The sequence below is a fragment of the Hemiscyllium ocellatum genome, chromosome X, assembly GCF_020745735.1.
Source record: "Hemiscyllium ocellatum isolate sHemOce1 chromosome X, sHemOce1.pat.X.cur, whole genome shotgun sequence".
Lineage (NCBI taxonomy): Eukaryota > Metazoa > Chordata > Chondrichthyes > Orectolobiformes > Hemiscylliidae > Hemiscyllium > Hemiscyllium ocellatum.
In genome coordinates, this window is record NC_083453.1 from 14,596,587 (window position 1) to 14,616,182 (window position 19,596).

The 19,596-nt window shown below is 42.8% G+C and overlaps 1 protein-coding gene across 1 annotated transcript in view; it reads left to right on the forward strand.

Moving 5' to 3' along the window:
* Positions 1–17,586, forward strand: part of suox (sulfite oxidase) — a 35,908-nt gene extending 18,322 nt beyond the window's left edge. The window contains exons 3-4 of the mRNA XM_060820928.1: positions 13,052–13,244; positions 13,725–17,586. Of these exons, the coding sequence (XP_060676911.1) occupies positions 13,052–13,244; positions 13,725–15,212 (1,681 nt within the window). The 3' untranslated portion in view covers positions 15,213–17,586. The remainder of the gene's footprint in view (positions 1–13,051; positions 13,245–13,724) is intronic.
* Positions 17,587–19,596: the final 2,010 nt, after the last annotated feature.

The following is a 19,596-nucleotide window of genomic DNA, read 5'->3' on the forward strand; positions in this document are numbered from 1 at the left end:
TTAACATTGTATTCCATCAGCCAGACCTTTGCTCACTCACTCAATGTATCTATGTTCCTCTGCAAAGTTTCACAGTCCCCTGCTTTGCCACTCATCTTAGTGTCATCGGCAAGTTTTGACACCGTACACGTGGTCCCAAAATCCAATCATCTATATAAATGATAAATAATTGTGGTCCCAAAACCGATCCCTGAGGCACACCACTATTCACTGATTGCCAGCCAGAATAGCACTCATTTATCCCCACTCTTTGCTTCCAGTCAGTCAACCAATCCTCTATCCACGCTAATACTCTACCCGTAACACCATGTATCCTTGTCTTATGCAGTAGCCTCATGTGAGGCACCTTGTCGAAGGCCTTTTGGAAATCTAAGTGCAATACATCCACTGGGTCCCCGTTGTCCACCTTGCTTGAAATGTCTTCTTCATAGAATTCCGAAAGATTTGGGAAGCATTACCTGCCCTTCATGAATCCATGCTGCATCTGTACAATGGGACAATTTCTTTCGAGATGCTCTGCTACTTCTTCCTTGATAATAGACTCCAGCATCTTCCCCACTACAGAGGTTAAGCTCACTGGTCTATAATTCCCCATCTTTTGTTACTTCCCATTTTAAACAGTGGCATCACATTTGCTATTTTCCAATCTGCTGGGACTGCCCCAGAGACCAGTGAATTTTGGAAATTTACCGCCAGTCCACCTGCTATTTCTCCCACCATCTCTTTTATGGCATTCCATCAGGGCCAGGAGACTTATCTATCCTTAGCTCCATTAGCTTACCCAACACTAGCTCTTCCGTAATAATAATTGTTTCCAGGTCCTCACCTACCTTTGTCTCTTCATCACTTACTGGCGTGTTATTAGTATCCTCCACTGAAGACCAATGCAAAGTACCTGTTCAATGCCTCAGCCATTTCATCATATCCCATAACTAACTGCCCCTTCTCATCCTCTAAAGGACCAACATTTCCTTCAGCCACTCTTCATTTTATGTTTATAGGAACTTTTGTTATCTGTCTTTATATTCTGTGCTAGTTTTTTCTCATACTCTCTTACTTTCCTTTTCTAGCTCTTGTGGCTTTCTATTGACCTTTTAAAGTTTTCCCAATCTTCAAGATTCCTGCTATTTTTGGCCACTTTGTTTGCCTTCTCTTTCACTTTGCTACCCTGCCTTATTTCCTGAGACACCCATGACCGATTACCCCTCCTCTTATGGTCTTTCCTTCTTACCAGAATATACTTTTGCTGAGCACTTTTGAAATTTTTCTTTTGAAGGTCCTTTACTGCTTGTCAACTGTCACACCATAAAGTCTCTGTTCCCAGTCAACTTTAGCCAGGTCCTCCTTCATTCTACATAGTCCCTTATTCATGCATGGGACCCTGGTATTGGATTTTATCTTCACATTATCCAGCTGTATTTTAAATTCAACTATACTGTGATCACTCCTTCCAAGAGGATCCCTGACTGAGGTCATGAATCATTCCTCTCATTATACAGGGCCAGATCTAGGATAGCTTGCTCCCTCGTTTGTTCCATTATACACTGTTCAAGAGAACTGTCACGGATATGCTCAACGAACTCCTCAAGGGTACCCTGACCGAGCTGGTTCGACCAATCTGATTAATGCAGATTAAAATTCCCCCATGATAATAGCCACACTTAGTTATTTCCTTGTTTATTGCCCACCTCAACGTGATGTTATTATTTGGCGGCCTATAGACTGCACCTATCAGTGACCTTTTCTTCTTGGAATTCCTAATTTCCACCCAAATGGATTCGACCTCATGCTCCGTAGAACCTGTATCATTTCTCAGCACCGTCCTGATGTATTCCTTGAATATCAGAGCTACACCACCTCCTGTGCATTCCTGTCTGTCCTTCTGAATAGTCTGGTACCCCTGGATATTTAATTCCCAGTCATGACCATTAGGGAGAGATTCCAGGCTTTTGACTGTAAAGCAGTAAAGGAACAGTGATACATTTCCAAGTCATGATGATGAGTGACTTGTAGGGGAAGTTGAAGCTGGTGGCGTTCTCATATATCTGCTGCCCTTATCCTAGATGGAAGTGGTCATGGGTTTGGAAGGTGCTGCTTGAGGATCTTTGGTGAATGTTTGCAGTTCGTCTTGTAGATAGTGTCCACTGCTACTGAGTGTCAGTGGTAAAGGGAGTGGATGCTTATGGATGCAGTGCCAATCAAGAAGGCTGTTTTGTCTGGGGAAGGGGGTGGGGGAGCATGGCGACTGTGAGACTCTGTACAGCACCATCTGGGGCAGGGCCCAGTCATTCTTACGTGGGGATGGTTGCATCCTCTGCATCCCCATTTCCCCAGGGGCCTCGTTACCCTTTTACTCTTCTGACTAAAATGTTTGGGGGGGGTGAAATGTTACACTCACCCTGAGATGACCATGGAAGGATGTGCAGCGGCTTTGGTGTGGGTAGTTGGCACACCCCACCATTGTTGCTCTGTTGATGATGTAAGGGAAGGTGGTGTTTTCTCCTGATGACTGAGTGAGCAGTATATCTCATCCTGGAGAAGGGGCTTCCTGTCGATTGGGATGTTCTTGCCTGTCAACCCTCGGGATAGTTGCTCAGAGGGTCACTTTATCGAATGTCCTGCCATTTGTGCCATCGGAGCTCCTTCTCCCCCATGGGGAGGTCAGGCATGGTGCTTGATCTGAAGGAGGCCTGCCTGAGGCACAAGTACTTCTTCTGGCACCAGGTTTTCATCTGTCTGGCCCAAGAGGAGGTCATGGCAAGTGCATTTACAGTCGAGCATGAGGGAGATGAGTCGTGAATGTTCTGGTCGGTGGACAGTGTAAGGTGTCATTCCTGTAAGGAGATGCAGCACCTCAGGAACTGCTCTGCCTCCAAGGCTGCTCCCAACAATCGAACAGCCATGGCTAGCGCTGTAACCTCTCCCCTTGCTGTTGAATTACCCCCACCCCCAACCCAAACTCTGCATCCGTCAACACAGCTGGTAATGATATCAGTGAGGTAGGAGAGAGCATCTGAAAGGAAGGAAAGCTCGGAAGAAAACTAAACATTTGGGGGTGGGCTCCCACAAGGATTCCCCAGAGACTATCATCGCCATACTGACGTGTGTCCCCTTCCAGGAGATAATAATCCCAGGCCTGTTGAGTGAGAGTGGAATTTGGCGCCCGGCCTGGGGCTCATTGATGATATCTGGGAGCGAATAGGCGGTGCCCCGGTTTCCCCTAGCACCCTATGTGTTCTAAAATCAGCAAGAGAAAAGAACCAAGGGAGGAAGGTTGAGGGTGACATGGGACAGTTTGATGGTGGAGAGATAGGGAAACAAAAGATACCACCCAACTGCCTTGAAAAGGCTCCAGTCCTCTGGGTCTGAGAGACTGGGCAAGGCATCTCCAGAGGCTGAGGTGGATGTGGCCACTGAGATCTCTCCTTTGCCATAAGATCTGAGATGCTGCCTGAGCTGTCTGGGAACTGTGGTGTGGATAGTTACCCTGAAGGCACTCTGGATGATTGCAATGAAGGAGTAGGCCCCTCACTCCTTTCCAGAGCTTTGTCAGATGCCCCCGTCCTTACTGGGAATCTTTTTCCCTGACACAGTGGGTGGCCCTGGCACTGGGAGTGGGGTAGGGTTCTGAACTGCAGCCACCTGTGGGGCCTGATGTTTTAGTCAACATTTTCATTTGAGTCTGGATTGATCCAGGACTTGGACGTCCCTATAAATGATCCTCCTCCTATCAACCCTTGGTGTCATTTTGAGGCAGGGTTATAGATAAGATGATTGGCAGGTGTGTTTTCCCTAGTGTGGGGGATTTGAAGACTAGAGAGCATATTTTAAAAGTGAGAGAAGAAAGATTCTAAAAAGACATGGGCATTTTTTTTTAACAGTGGTTTGTGTGTGGTGTGGAGTGAACTTCCAGAGGAAGTGATGAATGTGGGTACAGTTACAAACATTTAAGCTAGTTAAGTATTTAAGATTATGGTTAGCATAGATTGGTTGGACCAAAGAGTCTGTGACTTTGTGAGGCCTAGGGTCAGAGCTACCAAATTGGATTCTCTGTACATTTCCAGGGCGTGTACCTCCTATGTTCTGAAAGCCTCTGTGCACAGGTATCATTCTCTGGTTGCAACCTTGTGTGGGTGGACCTTGTTCCACTCAATGCCAGGGCAAGGTCAGTGTACTGGCACTTAAACTGCTGGAGAGCAAGCATCTCCGGGACTCTTTTTCAGTCACTTCTGGACTGACTGGAGCAGGAAGCAGAGGCGCTTTTCTCCTTGAGACTATGGGGAGATGTGGGCAAGCATGGGGGGGTCAACAAAGTGGCAGAAATTTAAAACTGAGGAGTTCGAGAAGGACGTGCCCAACCTGAAGTCATTTATCAGTCAGCCTGATGTTGACTCTACTCTGCTGTGGGTCTATGAAGAGAAGAAGGGGACCTTTGGAACCTGCATCTCATTGGGTTCTGGCGTGTGTACATGAGATTGTGGGCCCAGTTCCTCTGGAATCTTGACCACAGCTCTCCCTTCGACTTGCAGGAAAAAAGGCATGGGGTCTGCCAGTAGTTCCTTGTGCTGCTTGCAAGGTCCACCCACACAAGGTTGCAACCAGAGAATGATACCTGTGCACAGAGGCCTTCAGAACATAGGAGGTACACGCCCTGGAAATGTACAGAGTCAAATTTGGTAGCTCTGACCCTAGGCCTCACAAAGTCACAGATCCTTTGGTCCAACCAATCTATGCTAACAATAGTTTACACCATTGGAAAATAAAGTGAGGGTGATCAAAGGTGCTTGGTCCCCATGTCTGTCAAGGAGCTTAGGTCATGTCTTGGACTGGTAAATTGATTATGAGAAGTTCATACATAACATGGCCTCCATCCTGGCACCTTTTTGTATCAACTCCTTAAAAACAAGGGTCTGCTTTGGAAATGGTCACACTGACGAGCTCAAGCCTCCAGCTCTCATCCTGTAATGTGTTGGCCCACGATGATCCCAACTACTGACATATGATACCTCCCCATACAGCATCAAGGTGGTACTAGCTCATAGGTGGCCTAGTGGAGAGGACTGCCCAATGGCATATGCATCCAGGGCTTTTGGCTAATGCGGAGCTTTAATCTGCCCAGATAGACGTAGAAGGATTTGTAGTTGTAGTTGGAGTGAGGAAGTTCCATCAGTACCTTCATGGATGAAAATTTGTGATAATAACGGACCACACACCTCTACTTGGTCTGCTTAAAGAGGACCGGGCAGTGCCTCTCGTAGCTTCGGGCTGCATTCACCAGTGGGCTCTAATACTAAGTGTTTATAATCAGAACGCTATCTGGCAGCCAAGTAGCAAACATGGATGCATTGATCTGCCTCCCATTAGCAGATACTCTGTGAAAGAGTCTGTAATAATATTATATTTTCTGGACCCACAGACTCTCCAGTGGAAGAGTCTGTAATAATATTATATTTTCAGGACCCAGTCACAGCTGCTAATATCAGATTTTGGATGCAGAAAGATCCTGTCATTTTGAAACTGAAACAACTGGTATTAATGGGGAAACCAAAGGGCTATCACAACTAGAATTGAAATTTTTTTGGACCCAGAGAAACCAACTCACAGTAGAAGACGGCATATTGCTATAGGGAGCAAGAGTGATTGTCCTGAGCAAAGGTTGCTGTTAAATACTGGCTGAACTCCACTAGGGCCAACGAGGGAACTTCAATATGGAGATGTGTCTGGTGACCAGGAGTGGATGCAGACAAAGCTGCATGAGTGGGGCAGTGCCCAGAGTGCCAACAAGCACAAAAATTACCACATACAGCTCCCCCACATCTTTGGGAAGGTCCGGGTGAACCTTAGACTCTGTTTGTACAGTGACCTCATGAAAGGACCTGTATAGTCAATGTTCTTGGCCATTGTAGATGCCCACTCAAAGTGGTTGAATGTGCATAGGGTCCACTCGTCAAACACTGGGATTAGAAAAGGAAAATTGTGCACCTTTTGCAATATACATATTTCCAGAAGTGGTGGTCACAGAAAATGGGCCATCATTTACCAGCAGGGAATTTGGGATTCAACATATAAGGATGACACCTTACCACCCATCATCCAATGGCCTGGCATAAAGAGCTGCCCAAACTTGAAGGCTGGATTGAAGAAACCGCCGACAGTTTCACTCGATACCAGATTGTCCTGGTTCCTGTTTGTTTATAAAATCACCCCTCGTGCAACTACAGGGATAGCATTGGCAGAGTCACTAATGGGGAGGAGGCTCCGCACCAGGTTAGCTCTGTTCTTTCCAGACCTGGGGATGGAGGATGAAAAAAGCATCACAAACAATAATCCCAGAAACAAGACTCCGCCCAAGTGAAAGAGACAGTTTGGTGTAAGAGGCATGGTCAACACGAGGTCGGGTCCAGTGACGTATAAAATTCGGGTAGCAGCGATGGTCCTGAACAAGCATGTGAACCAGATGAAAGGTGCAAATTTGCGAATGGTGCAGGAGCACGACATTCCCGGTTCCTCTGTCCATCAAGCGTTGTCGAGTCCTCTGAATCATGGACATGACTGATGTAGTCACCTCGACACCTTTGCTGGAAAAAGGAGAGAGAAATTCTACCAAGGCATGCCTGCCACAAGAAGTGAGCTCCTGTGCATTACATACCATCCATGTTAGATATCTGGTCGGAGGAACCTGACCTGGTGCTAAAATGCCCCAGGATGTTCTCTAAACAAAAGTATATCCTCAGACTGTAACGAGGTCTAGGTCATTCACATGGATCTCATAGAATGAGTTCCCTGATTGAATCAGATTAACAGTTCCAATCAGGGAATACTGTCTGACACACACTAAAGGCGAAGCCCGGGTATCTCTGGAGAGGGAGCACGCAGTGGCCACCAACACCCTAGAGTTGTTCAGGGAGAGGTGGACGCCGCAGGGAGTGGAGTGCATTATTTTCCCCTCCAACTCTATATTTTGATTTAATCCCTGCCCTTCCCTTCACTGTTTGATCACGCAGCATTGCCCTTTGATGTGAAGGGCACTGCTTGTCACAGGTCACTCGGGTGTGTCTTTTCTTCCTGGTGGTGGAAACTGAATAAAGATTTATGCACCTTGTATCTTTCACTGTGTCTCACACCTGCACACACACAACATGGGTGCTGGGGGGAAAAAATAAGCCCTAAAGAAAAGAAAAACAGGAGGGTGAGACGTCCTGTTCACTCTTTTTTAAAAAAAAAGGAACAGGAGTGTCCGGCATCCGTTCACTCTGAGAGATGGCTCTGTGGGACTCTCCATGGGTAAATAAAGGGTCACTTAGTGATGGGACACCAGCTGCTGTGGAGCCATTTCAATTCCCTTTCCACTTTTAATGGCAATTTGTGCCTAGGAAGCATCCTGCTGCTATTTTCACTAACTTCTGTCATACGTCTCACCTCACACAGGCCATCTGACTCCGAAGAAGGCAGTATTGAAGTTTGGGATTGTTAATGTGTAAATTAATGGGGACCTTAGTGATGTACACTGGCCTCCTGGAGTTACTTCACCATCCAGAACTGTATCAGAATAAAGCTAATGAGGACTGAGATGAAATTTCAGCATTAGAGGGAATTGGTGGGTGAAATTGTAGAATGCAAGGAGGGAGTCTTAGTGATGTGATGAACTGACCAGGAGCAGTGGCTTCAGCCTTTCCAATATTTAACTGGAAGAAATTTCTGCTCATGTATACCTGATGGCAGTCTGATAACTTTATAGCAATAGTAGAGGAGCAAAGTGAGGTGGATATATAAAATATCTGCCTTTGCCTTTACCTTTGGATGTCACCAAGTAGCAGCACATTGAGAAATAAGATAGGAACAAGGATACACCCTTGGGGGTCACCAGAGGCCATAGTGTGGATGTAGGATCAAGCACTGAAGCCATTGCACATTATTCTCTGGTTGTATATAGGGAGATGATAGTGGAACTGGATGACAGCCATCCCACTTAGCTGAACGGCAGTGGAAATGCTTTGAAGAAGGATACTCATCTTATGCCCAAAACATCGAATCTCCTGTTCCTTGGATGCTGCCTGACCTGCTGCGCTTTTCCAGCAACACATTTTCAGCTCTGATCTCCAGCATCTGCAGACCTCACTTTCTCCCCTTTGAAGAAGGATAGTATGGTCAACCACATCAAAGGCAGTAGATAGTTCAGGAAGGACAAGGAGGAACAGTTTTGTTACAGTGAAAAAAATATAATTTGTGACTTTGAACTGTTTTGGTGCTGTCGCAGGGATGGGAAGAAAAGAATTAATTTTAGAGGCGACAACATGACCAAAGACTTTGTAGAGGAGAAGGTAATTGGAGATGGGATGATAGTTTGCAAAACTATGGAATCAAGGTTGATGTTCCTTTTTGAGGAAAGGTGTGGTAATGGCAGATTTAGAGGAGCAAAGGACTGCAACAGAAGAGAGAATTGTTCGAAATATTGACCAGGAGAGAAAGTTGGGTGACCCGTTTACTTGGAATAAGATTGAGAGAAAGAAGATGAGTATTGATAAGACTAGCTCCAAGAGGACATACAGGGAGATAGAAGAGAAACCAGGCTATAGAAGTGCAGAGATGAGAAACAATGAAGGTAAGAAGTGACTTGTGAGAGTGGTGAACAGAATCGAGCATCCACATGGTAACACAGGGTATAAAGGGAGTTTGTCAGAAAAGTATCGTGATAATTATGGGTACTTTTAATCTGCATAGACTGGAAAACTGCAATGGGCAAAAATATCCTGGATGAGGTCATGGAAGGTTTTCAAGATAGAACAGCACTATTTGAGAAGAGTGGGTCCTTGACTAGTATTTTAACATTTAAACAAGGGCAATTATGAAGGCATGAAAGCAGAGCTCGCTGAAGTGACCTGGCAAATTATGTTTAAGGATCAGTCAATAGAGATGCAATGGTCAATTATTAATGGGGATGTTTCAGAAGACACAAAGTAGAAACCTTCCAATAAGAGAAAATCCAAGCAGATGACGACCACTGGTCACTGACTAAAAAGGTTAGAGATAGCAATAAACTTAAGGGAAAAAGCATATAATTCAATAAATTCTGGAAAATAAATCTTGTCTAATGGTGACATGTAGCCACTGCCTTTTGTTTATAAAAACCCATCTGGTTCATGAACATTCCTTTTTTAGGGAAGGAGATCTGCCATCCTTACCCAATCTGGCCTAAATGTGGCTCTAGACACACAGTCATGTGATTGACTGCCCTCTGGGTGATTAGAGATGGGCAAAACGTGCTGGCCTAGCCAGAGATGCCCAAATCCAGCAAATGAATTTTTTAAAAAAAATGCAAGGATAGATGGCAGGAGAGATGGAACGGACCAAACCAAACCCCCAAATGTATCAAGGAGATAGCTTACACCCTAATTTTTATCATCTTTAAAGGCAAGTGTAAGGAGCTGTGTTCCTGATATGATTTAATTGGTTAGCTTTAAGCAAAGCACAGTTTATCCTTACCCTACAGTTAAAATACAAACAAAAGAAAGAAGAATTGGTATAACGTTTAACTCCACTGGGAAACTTAACAGGATAACAGATTAACTACTAAACAGCAATGTTCCAACACCCCCTTCGTAAAGGCAAATTTGGTAAAGTAGATTGTCTCAAAAGTGATTCTGGCAGCAGAGAGAATTTCAGGTTGTTGCTGTGTCTGAGAAAAATGTAAAGATTCCACTGCCAACTTCAAACCACAACAACTGCTGAAAACTAAATGAAAACCCTGGTTCTGTGGACGCCTTGCTGTACCCATTCATGTTGCTTCTTTTGTTCCAACTTAACAAAAAAAACCCCTCACCCTCACAAACAGTTCACTTTATTGGCTTCAAATTGTTTGCTACCTCTGTCTTAAGACCTCCCTTCAAAAAGACAAATTGCATCTCTTAAAGCCATAGTATCGACAGAAACGTTTGGACAGAATATAAACAAATGTCAAAAAATTACTTTAATTTTGTCCTCCTTATTAATTTAAGAAAAAAGCTACCTAGAAATGTAAAAGTAGTAAGTTTGTCTAGAGATTTAAAAAAGAAAAGAACTAACTAAGTGAGCATTAATCTTGTAGAAATTGAGTGTGGGGAATTAATAATGGAAAGTAAGGAAATGGCTGATGAATTTTGCATTGGTCATCACTAAAGAAAATACAAGTAACATCCCAGGAATAGCTGTAATTCAGGAAATTGAAAGGAGGTAGGAACTTAAGAAAATTTACAATCACCAGGGAAGTGGTACTGAGCAAATTGATGGAGTTGTGGGCTGACGAGTCCTTGATCCTGATTGATGTCTTTCATTTGAAAGAAGTGGCTAGTAAAATAGTTGATTTGTGTTGGTTTTAATTTTCCAGACTCCCTTGATTTGAGGAAGATTCCAAATCTAATGATTAGCTAATGAATTCAGCTCATTTATTGGAAATAGTAAAAGCAGTACACTACAGACCAGTTAGCTTAACATCTGTCGTAAGCGTTAGCATATCAGATAGTGTGGTGGCTCAGTGGTTAGCACTGCTTACAGCATCAGGGACCTGGGTTCGATTCCACCCTCTGGCAACGGTGTGGCGTTTGTACTTTCTCCCTGTGTCTCCATGGGTTTCAAAAGATGCGAAGGTTAGGTGGATTGGCCATGTGAAATAGCCCGTAATGGCCAGGGATGTGTAGGTTTGGTGGATTAGCTGTGGGGAAAATGCAGGTTTACAAGGATAGGGTAGGGGATTGGAATGTTCTTCAGAGGGTCTGTGTGGACTCAAATGGCCTACTCCCACACTGTAGGAATTCTATGACTTTTTTCCCTATTTATAGAGACATTATAGAGGGGCATTTAAAAAAAAAATCAAGATAATCAGACAGAACAACATGACTTTTTGAAATTGCAATCATGATTAACCAATTTACTGGAGTTGTTTTGAGGAAGTAGCCAGCTTTGGATAAAGGGGAACCAATGGATGTACGTAAGTTTTCAGAAGGCATTTGGTAAGGTGCCACATCAAATTATTGATGTGGAAGGTAAAACTCGTGGTGTTCGGGAGAACTTATTGGTATGGATAGTCTATTGCCTGGCTGATGGAAACAGAAGGCATAAATCGGCCATTTTCTGGTTTGTCCGGTATGTCACTGGATCAGTGCTGGGACCTCAACATTTAACAATTTATATAAATGACTTGGGTGAAGAGATTTAAGGGTATGGTCACTAAATTCACTAGTGACACAAAGACAGGCAAGAAAATAAATTGTGATGACACATTGCTACGAAGGAAGTGGGCAGAGATGTGACAAATGGAGTATAATGTGGAAAAATGTAAAATAGTCCATTTTGACAGGAAGAATTGAAAAAAGCATTATCTAAATGGTGTGAGATTGCAGAGCTCTGACGTGCAAAGGAATCTGAATGTCCTAATACATTAATCACAGAAGGATAGGGTGTAGTATGCAAGTATGAGGAAAGCTTATAGAATGTTGTCGCTTATTGTGAGGGGAATTGAATACAAAAGTTGCAACACCATGCTTCAGTTATACAGGGTGAGACCCCATCTATAATAGTGTACAGTATTGGTCCCCTTTATTTAAGGAAGGATGGTGGATGTGCATTGGAAGCAGTTCGAAAAATATTTATGACAAGTGCCTGGAATAGGCGGGTTGTCTTGTAAGGAATGTAGGGACAAGCCAGGTCTGTATCTATTCAGTAGACTAAGGAGCAACTTGAGTGAAATACGTAAAATCCTGAGGGGTCTTGACAGGGTGTATGTGGAAAGGATGTTTCCTTTTGTGGGAAATTCTCTAATTCGAGATCGTTGTTCCAAAATAAGGAATTGCCATTTTAGTCATGAGAATTTTTTTTGCTGATCAAGTCTTTGGAACTGTTTGCTTTCACTGTCTTTTGAAGAAGAATCTGAATATTTTTAAAGGCAGGATGGATAGATTTTTGCTTAGCAAGAAGGTGAAAAGTTGTCAGAGGTAGGTGGGAATGTGAAGTGATCAGATCAGTCATGATCTTATTCCATGGTGAGCAGGCTTGAGGGGCCCTTGGTGTACCCATCTCCAAATCTGTATGTATGTAACTAGAGTAAGATATAAGTTCAAATTTAGGGGACTCTTTTGAGGAAGTTTAACCAGGTGGTCTAGTTGAAGGGAGTGATGTGGCAGAGGCTCAATCTTAGTGACAAGGAAGCCCATGAGCTTCCTGCATTTGCTGGAGTTGCGGGTGAAGGCTACGAGGAAGAGGGAATTAAGAAAACTACTTACCATGAAGGAAAGTGTCACCTTTGCCTGGAATGCAGTGAGCAATTTCCACAGATGAGAGCAGGACCTGACCATGTTTTTAAGTGGTCCGGTCAAATTTGGCTGTGGATGGCTAAACCAGTTGCCTACGTGTTCTTAAGGGAATGCAGATGAGGGCCGTATCAGGGTAATGACCAGGGCAAGAGAAAGTAATTGTTTTATTGATAACTTCTCCTTTGATGTTCAAGTTAAGAATGCATTTGCATAAATTGTGGCTGCAGTAACATGGTGAATAGAAGGCTAAATGCAAGATGGTTTAGAGTTGGTGAGTAAATTTGGGGGATAACGTTTTCCCAGGGACACAGGGAGGCAAGGTTGAGATGTGTTTGGGAATGTGGGTATTAAATGATAAAAGAAAGTAATCAGAGATTGACTAATCTCTAATTGATAAACTGTCTTTGGACCATTAAGTTCAGTCCTCAGGATTATTTGTGCAGTAACATTAATCCCCATGCTACCATGTCCAATATGATCTCCCTTTTTTTTACTCTACATTCAAGAAATTATTGATCCTGATGTGATAACTGAGCTCAGCTGAACGTTGTCATTACACTCATTGTTCTAGATCTGGATACCTTGGCTTTGTCACTCAGTAATGCTTACCATTCAGCAAGTTAAATAGTGTGGAGGCATGAGCCTGCAATTTGGTTAAGCAAGTCCTAAATACTGGCTCCTGCAGGATGGTAGAAACAAATTGCAATTTGAAATTGAATGTATCAAGCTGTGCACTTTCTTTTTTCCATTCCTGCTTCCTTTTTCAGAGTACGGATAGAGACCTCTGCACTACTTCTGCAGGCCTGTTCAGGATGTGGCTTCGTACGATGGAAGAATACAGCTGCCAACGGTGGCAGAAGTATGGACTACCAATTTTCTAACAGTGGATGGAGACAGTTGGTTGTAGGGGTCCTGGCGGGTACAGGTGCTGTCCTAGTTTATGGCTTGCATAGACAGCAGGTATGAGGGAATAACTATTACATCTTTATTAACAGCTTTATAATTGCTTTGCTCAAGTACGTGTAATAAATTTTGTTTTTAAATTATATATCTTATTCCTTAAAGACCTTCTCTTGACAGATCTTTGCTGATGCTAACTCTCACTTCAACACTTCATTTTCTCCTGAAGATTCTGGCACGTGCAGTGCATTCCAATGAGCATGGCAACCATAGTACTTTGCCTAATTGGCTAATATTTGAGTATAGATCTTGAACATGAGTGTCAGTGGTGATGGTAACTGAGGATAATGCTGTACTTGCCCAACTTACACTTCAGCATCTGGAGCAAAGCCATTAATGGGAACCTCAGCTGATTCATTTTGCCCAAATCCATCAGTTGCAGTGCTGCCTCTGAGCTTCAACTGATGAGCGGAAGTTTGAGTTTGAGGATTTTCTTTTCCCATGAGCTATAGTCTTATAGTCGTTTATTTTGTCTTCTAGGTGCAGCAAGCAGAGCCTAAAAATACCACAGAATTGACCAGCCAAACTGTGTCAGCATTGGGCAATGAGGTGAAACCAACTAACTCAATCTATACTAGGCAGGATGTTGCCAAACATAAAACTCTTGCAGATGGGGTATGGGTCACCTATAAAACTAGTGTGTATGATATTACAAAGTTTGTGGACCTACATCCCGGGGGGGATAAGATCATGCTTGCTGCTGGTGGTGCCATTGAACCATTCTGGGCAATGTATGCAGTCCACAATCAAGAACATGTTTACTCCATACTTGAAGAGTACAGAATTGGAGAGCTGAGCCCAGAAGATCAGAAGCAGGCAACCATGGATGTGGATGATCCTTATGGAAATGAACCCCTCAGACACCCTGTTTTGAAAGTGAATAGCTTAAAGCCATTTAATGCAGAACCACCAGTAGAACTCCTGTCTGAAAATTACATTACCCCAAATGAAATTTTCTTCAAACGAAATCATTTGCCTGTACCAGAAGTTGATCCAAAAACGTACCGTTTGCAGGTTATGGGAGAGGGGCTGAAGTCCATCCAACTAACCCTTGATGATCTCAAGACCAAGTTTCCAAAGCACACAATAACTGCTACATTGCAATGTGCTGGGAATCGGCGCTCTGAAATGAATGCTGTGCGTCAGGTAAAGGGACTGAATTGGGGGATGGCAGCTATTGGTAATGCTACCTGGAGAGGGGTCAAGCTTTCTGATGTCCTTAAGTATGCAGGGCTCCCAGAGAATACAAATGCCAAGCATGTCCAATTTGAGGGACTTGATAAAGACCTGACTGGGATCCCCTATGGGGCCTCTATTTCCATTCGCAAGGCATTGGCTAAAGATGGTGATGTGCTACTTGCATATGAAATGAATGGTGAAGATCTATCCAGGGATCACGGCTTTCCCCTGCGTGTCATTGTGCCTGGAGTGGTTGGAGCACGCAATGTGAAGTGGTTGAGCAAGATCGTTGTAAGTAAAGAAGAAAGCCAGAGCCATTGGCAGGTGAATGATTATAAAGGGTTTTCTCCCTCTGTAGATTGGGATACTGTTGACTTCAGTACTGCGCCAGCAATCCAAGATCTCCCCATCCAGTCTGCCATAACGACACCTTGCAATAATGATTATATCTCTGCAGACAATGAAGAGATCACGGTGAAAGGTTATGCATGGAGTGGAGGTGGCCAAGAAGTGATTCGAGTCGATGTCTCATTAGATGGTGGGAAGACTTGGAAAGTAGCTGACTTAACTGGGGAGAAGCAGGATGCCGGTCAGGCATGGGCATGGAAACTGTGGCAGCTCACTATTCCTCTGCCAAAGGGCCAGAAGAACTTGGAGATAATCTGCAAAGCTGTGGACAACAACTACAACGTGCAACCTGATACCGTTGCACCCATCTGGAATTTACGTGGTGTTCTGAATAATTCCTGGAGTCGGGTGAAAGTTACAATCAAACCTAATAGTGGTTAGAATCTGGATCTGAATATCTCTGATTACAGAAGAATGTTTGGCTATATACAGTTGCCCTGTGGGGTAGCTCTTGATGTCATCGCATTAACTATATATACAGTCAAGTTCTCTTAAGCCACTCTATTTGAATTACTAAGCTCAGTATTTCTCTATTCAAAATTCTTAGTGAATGACTTCATTGCTGATTGCATTCATTTGATTAATTTGAATTTTCTATTTTCAAAAGAACAAAACCTCTGAATGACAAGTCTAGAGCAGATTAATGTTCAGAGATGCATCTAGAGATTTTATAGAAATAAAAACAGAAATTGCTGGGTTCAAGTCACGTTAGCCCTGCATGAATACTGCCAGACCTACTGTGCTTTCCGAACAATTTCTGTTTTTGTTTGTGATTTCTAGCTTCTGCCGTTCTTTTTTTTTGTTGTTTAGGCATTTCCAGACATGGCTTAAAAAAATAACACCAATGTAGTGGCTTCTGTTTTGTATTTGAATCAATTTTCTCATTTTTGTTTGGGCATGACATAAATCACTGTCATAAAGTGTTGCTTGGAGAACAAAATTTCAGAATATTTAGCTGTAGAATTTTAAGACCTGCAAGAAGTTTAAAAACATAAGTGACTTCACTTCAAATGGGATTCATTGGCAGTAAAGTGCTTTTGAATGTCCAAAGGTTGTGTGCGGCGCTAAACGTGTGCGGCGCTAAACGTGTGCGGCGCTAAACAAGTGTAACTCTGAATTGCTTTTCTTAAACTAATTTTTCCATTTTGTGATCTTTATTGCTGCATAGTCCCTTTTTAAGCAGCTCATTTAGAGTCCTAGAGGTGTACAGCAGGGAAACCGATCCTTCGGTCCAACCCATCCATGCCAACCAGGTATCCTAACCCAATCTAGTCCCATTTGCCAGCACTTGGTCCATATCTCTCTAAACCCTTCCTCTTCATATACCCATCCAGATGCCTTTTAAATGCTGTAATTGTACCAACCTCCACCACTTCCTCTGGCAGTTCATTCCATACACGTGCCATCCTCTGTGTGAAAAAAAGTTGCCCCTTAGATCCCTTTTATATCTTTCCCCTCTCATTCAGGACTCCCCTACCTTGGGGAAAAGACCTTGTCTATTTATCTTATCCATGCCTCTCATGATTTTATAAATCTCTATAAGGTCACCCCTCAGCCTCCATTCCAGGGAAAACCGCCCTGGCCTATTCAGCCACTCCCTATAGATCAAAACCTCCAACCATGGCAACGTTTAAAAGGAGAATGAGAATAAAGCAGCTATCTTTTGGATGCGATGCTAGACTGAAACCCTGACTTGCCTCTCTCAAGTGAATATAAAAGATCCACTGGCACTACCAAAAAAGAGCCGCAACGTCCTAGCTTGTGTTTATTCCTCAACCAACATTTTACTGAAACCGATTATCTGGTCAATCCTACATTGCTATGTGCGAAGTTTTGCTGTGTACAAATTGCCTGCTCCATTTTTGACATTGTAACACTGACTGCACCCAAAAATACTTCAGCCAAAGCATTTGTTTATTGAGGTCGTGAAATGCAAGTTTGTTCATTCATTCTTTCCTTTCTTGAAATTTTCAGAATACGCAAATTGTTAACACTTATTAAGAGTGAGCCTGAGAGAGGCTGAATTCATTCTCAAGCTGATTGTTCATAGACTATTACAACATAGAAGGATGCCATTCAGTCCACTGTGCGTGTGGTGGTTCTTTGAAAGACCTATTCAGTTAGTACTAATGCCTCTCTCTTTCCCACCGCTACCACCCCCCAACATCCCTCCGCCCCCTTGCAAATTTTCCGTTTTGCAAGTATGTACACAATTCCCTTTGGAATGTCCTTCTCTACTCTTGGAGGTAGTGTGTTCCAGATTGTAATTTGTCATGTTTAAATTTAAAAATTATTATCCTCCCTCATCTTTTTTTTTGCACTATTATCTTTAAATCTGTATCCTCTGGTGACTGACCATTCAGTTGTGCAATGGGGATTCAGATCACGCTAGTCAATCCAAGTGAGATATGTATAGACACCTCTGTGACTGCTCAAAGCCACTGTTATGCTAAAGAGTTAATGAATTGATAGCTTGTTTGTCAAATTAAAATAAAATTGTTATTTTTCTCTTTGTATTGCTGTGCAGCTTCTGATTATGAAAAGAATGTGGTACGCAATAAAAATCTAGCTCCATTTAAGAGGCACAGTGAATTTTTTTTAAAATCCTGTAATCATAGAATCCTTACAGTGTGGGTGTAGGCCATTTGGCCCATTGAGTCCATACCAACTCTCTGAAGAGTGTTCTAACCCCCTACCCTATCCCTGCATTTCCCATGGCAATTTAGAATGGCCAATCTACCTAACCTGCACATCTTTGGACTGTGGGAGGAAACCCCACAGACACTGAGAATGTGCAAACTCCACACAGTCGCCCAAGACTGGAAACAAACCCAGGTCCCTGGCAATGTGAAGCAATAGTGTTAACCGCTGAGCCACTGTGCTGTCCCTGTAATGACTTGCACCAAAGTTCCATTTTAGTACAGGACTGAGTTTGAAACCTGAACCGATTTTGGTGCCTGATTTCTGTTTTGAGTAAGTCTCCATCTAGAATCTTCTTTTTCCCTCCTTGGCTTATTGCCTCTGTTTTCCCTCAAGCTTTGTGTTTATTAAAAATCAGTGGTTGGGTAAGATTTCCAGGCTACTTTAAAACCAGCCAGTAAAAGCTGCACAGTGTACTGAGGCTGATGTTGTTCATTCAGTGGGTATGTCTCCAACTTCCACTTGGTGATTTTCCCATGGTGGATGGCTGATATCAGCAATGTTACGGCTGACACAGCTGTAAGCAGCAAAGATAATTTTGTTCTCAGATCATTAAGCCTGGGAAATTTGAATCGGTGTTCCATGGTCAATTCCAGGTGACTACAATTATACATTGACAAGTTTTTGTAACTTTCTGTTTGTGTATCAGTTATCCTAATCTGCCATGTTTTGTGCAAATATGGTTTAGGTTTTCACATGAATTGGATCTTTCACAAGATGCTTCTTTCTTTCTGATAGTTCAATCTGACTGTATAAACTTTTCATTGCTGAAGTTACACTGCTGGAAAAATTAAGCATGTGGGTCCAAAGGAACTTGTGCAATTTTAATGGATATTATTGGTGTGTTGGTGGACTGATGTTCATTTTACTCTATTTGGACTTTCTAGCATTGCAGCTAATGAATGGAGAGATGTACAACTACAAAGGGACTTCAGAGTTAACCTGAGGGTTTCAGTCTTGCATTGCATTATTCAGTTGGATATGTGTGGCAACTTCTGGTCTATACTGATCCATAGTACTTGAAAGCCATCTCTGATGTCCTGTGCAATCCTGCTGATTGCTCTTCAACTTGTGCTTGCCATGTTCAAAAACAGGTTCATCCTTGTCTTTGTATTAGTGGCTACCTTCTTTAGGCGTATGGCCCAACTTCACTCCAGAATATGTAAGTGCAAGATCATGTTGCACAATATCGGCAAAGAAGATCAATTTTTGGGGTGTGCTTAGTGTTCCTGTTGTCGTGATGAAATCCAGTAACTGGTTTTGTCCAGATTTGATTTGAGATTCCAATTCTGGGAATATTGTTCCATTTAGAATTTACATTCCATCCAAGGTGGATTTGATGTCCTTGAAGGCTGTTTGCAAGGCAAAATCATCTGCATATGCAAATTGCACAATTTCATTGGTAGCATGTTAGTGGTCTAAATCTTGAAGAATATCAGTACAAGTAATGAACCTTGTTGAGGAACTGTGGAAATTGACTTTGTCACACAAGTGATCACTTAGCTATCTATTTCTTATTTTCCCAAGCACACATTGTTTTTTCAGGCAGGGAATGAGCTTTGTGATTTTCAACATCAGTCCTTTAGACCAAGGACTGATCTACACAGGCTGTGCCAGTCTTTCACTTTCTTCTGGAATTGAGTCTCTGTATATTGCAATGGCAAAATGTTGCCACAACAGCTGCACTTTGGCTGGAATTTTATTTGTTCTTTGAGGTTCATTCACTTGATGATTGATTCTCCAGATGATGATGATGCATTCAAAAATTTAATATGCCCTGTGCATCAGTAATATTGACGTCAAGCTTCCTGGGTCATAGATCAGTTTTCCCAATGACCATTGTCTCTTGCTATACTTTTGGGATGCTTCTTGTTAGGACACTGGGTAAACCCTTCTGCTAATTTAAATCAAACAGACAAAAAAGCTCATCTCACCTTGTAATCTGTTAAAGTGTGAGTGACAGAGAACTATCCAAGTTCCACTATTTAAAGAAAAAAAATAACAATTTTATTCTTTACCTCCAAAAGAGAACACTAAACAACAACTATTTACGACTCTAAGCCTC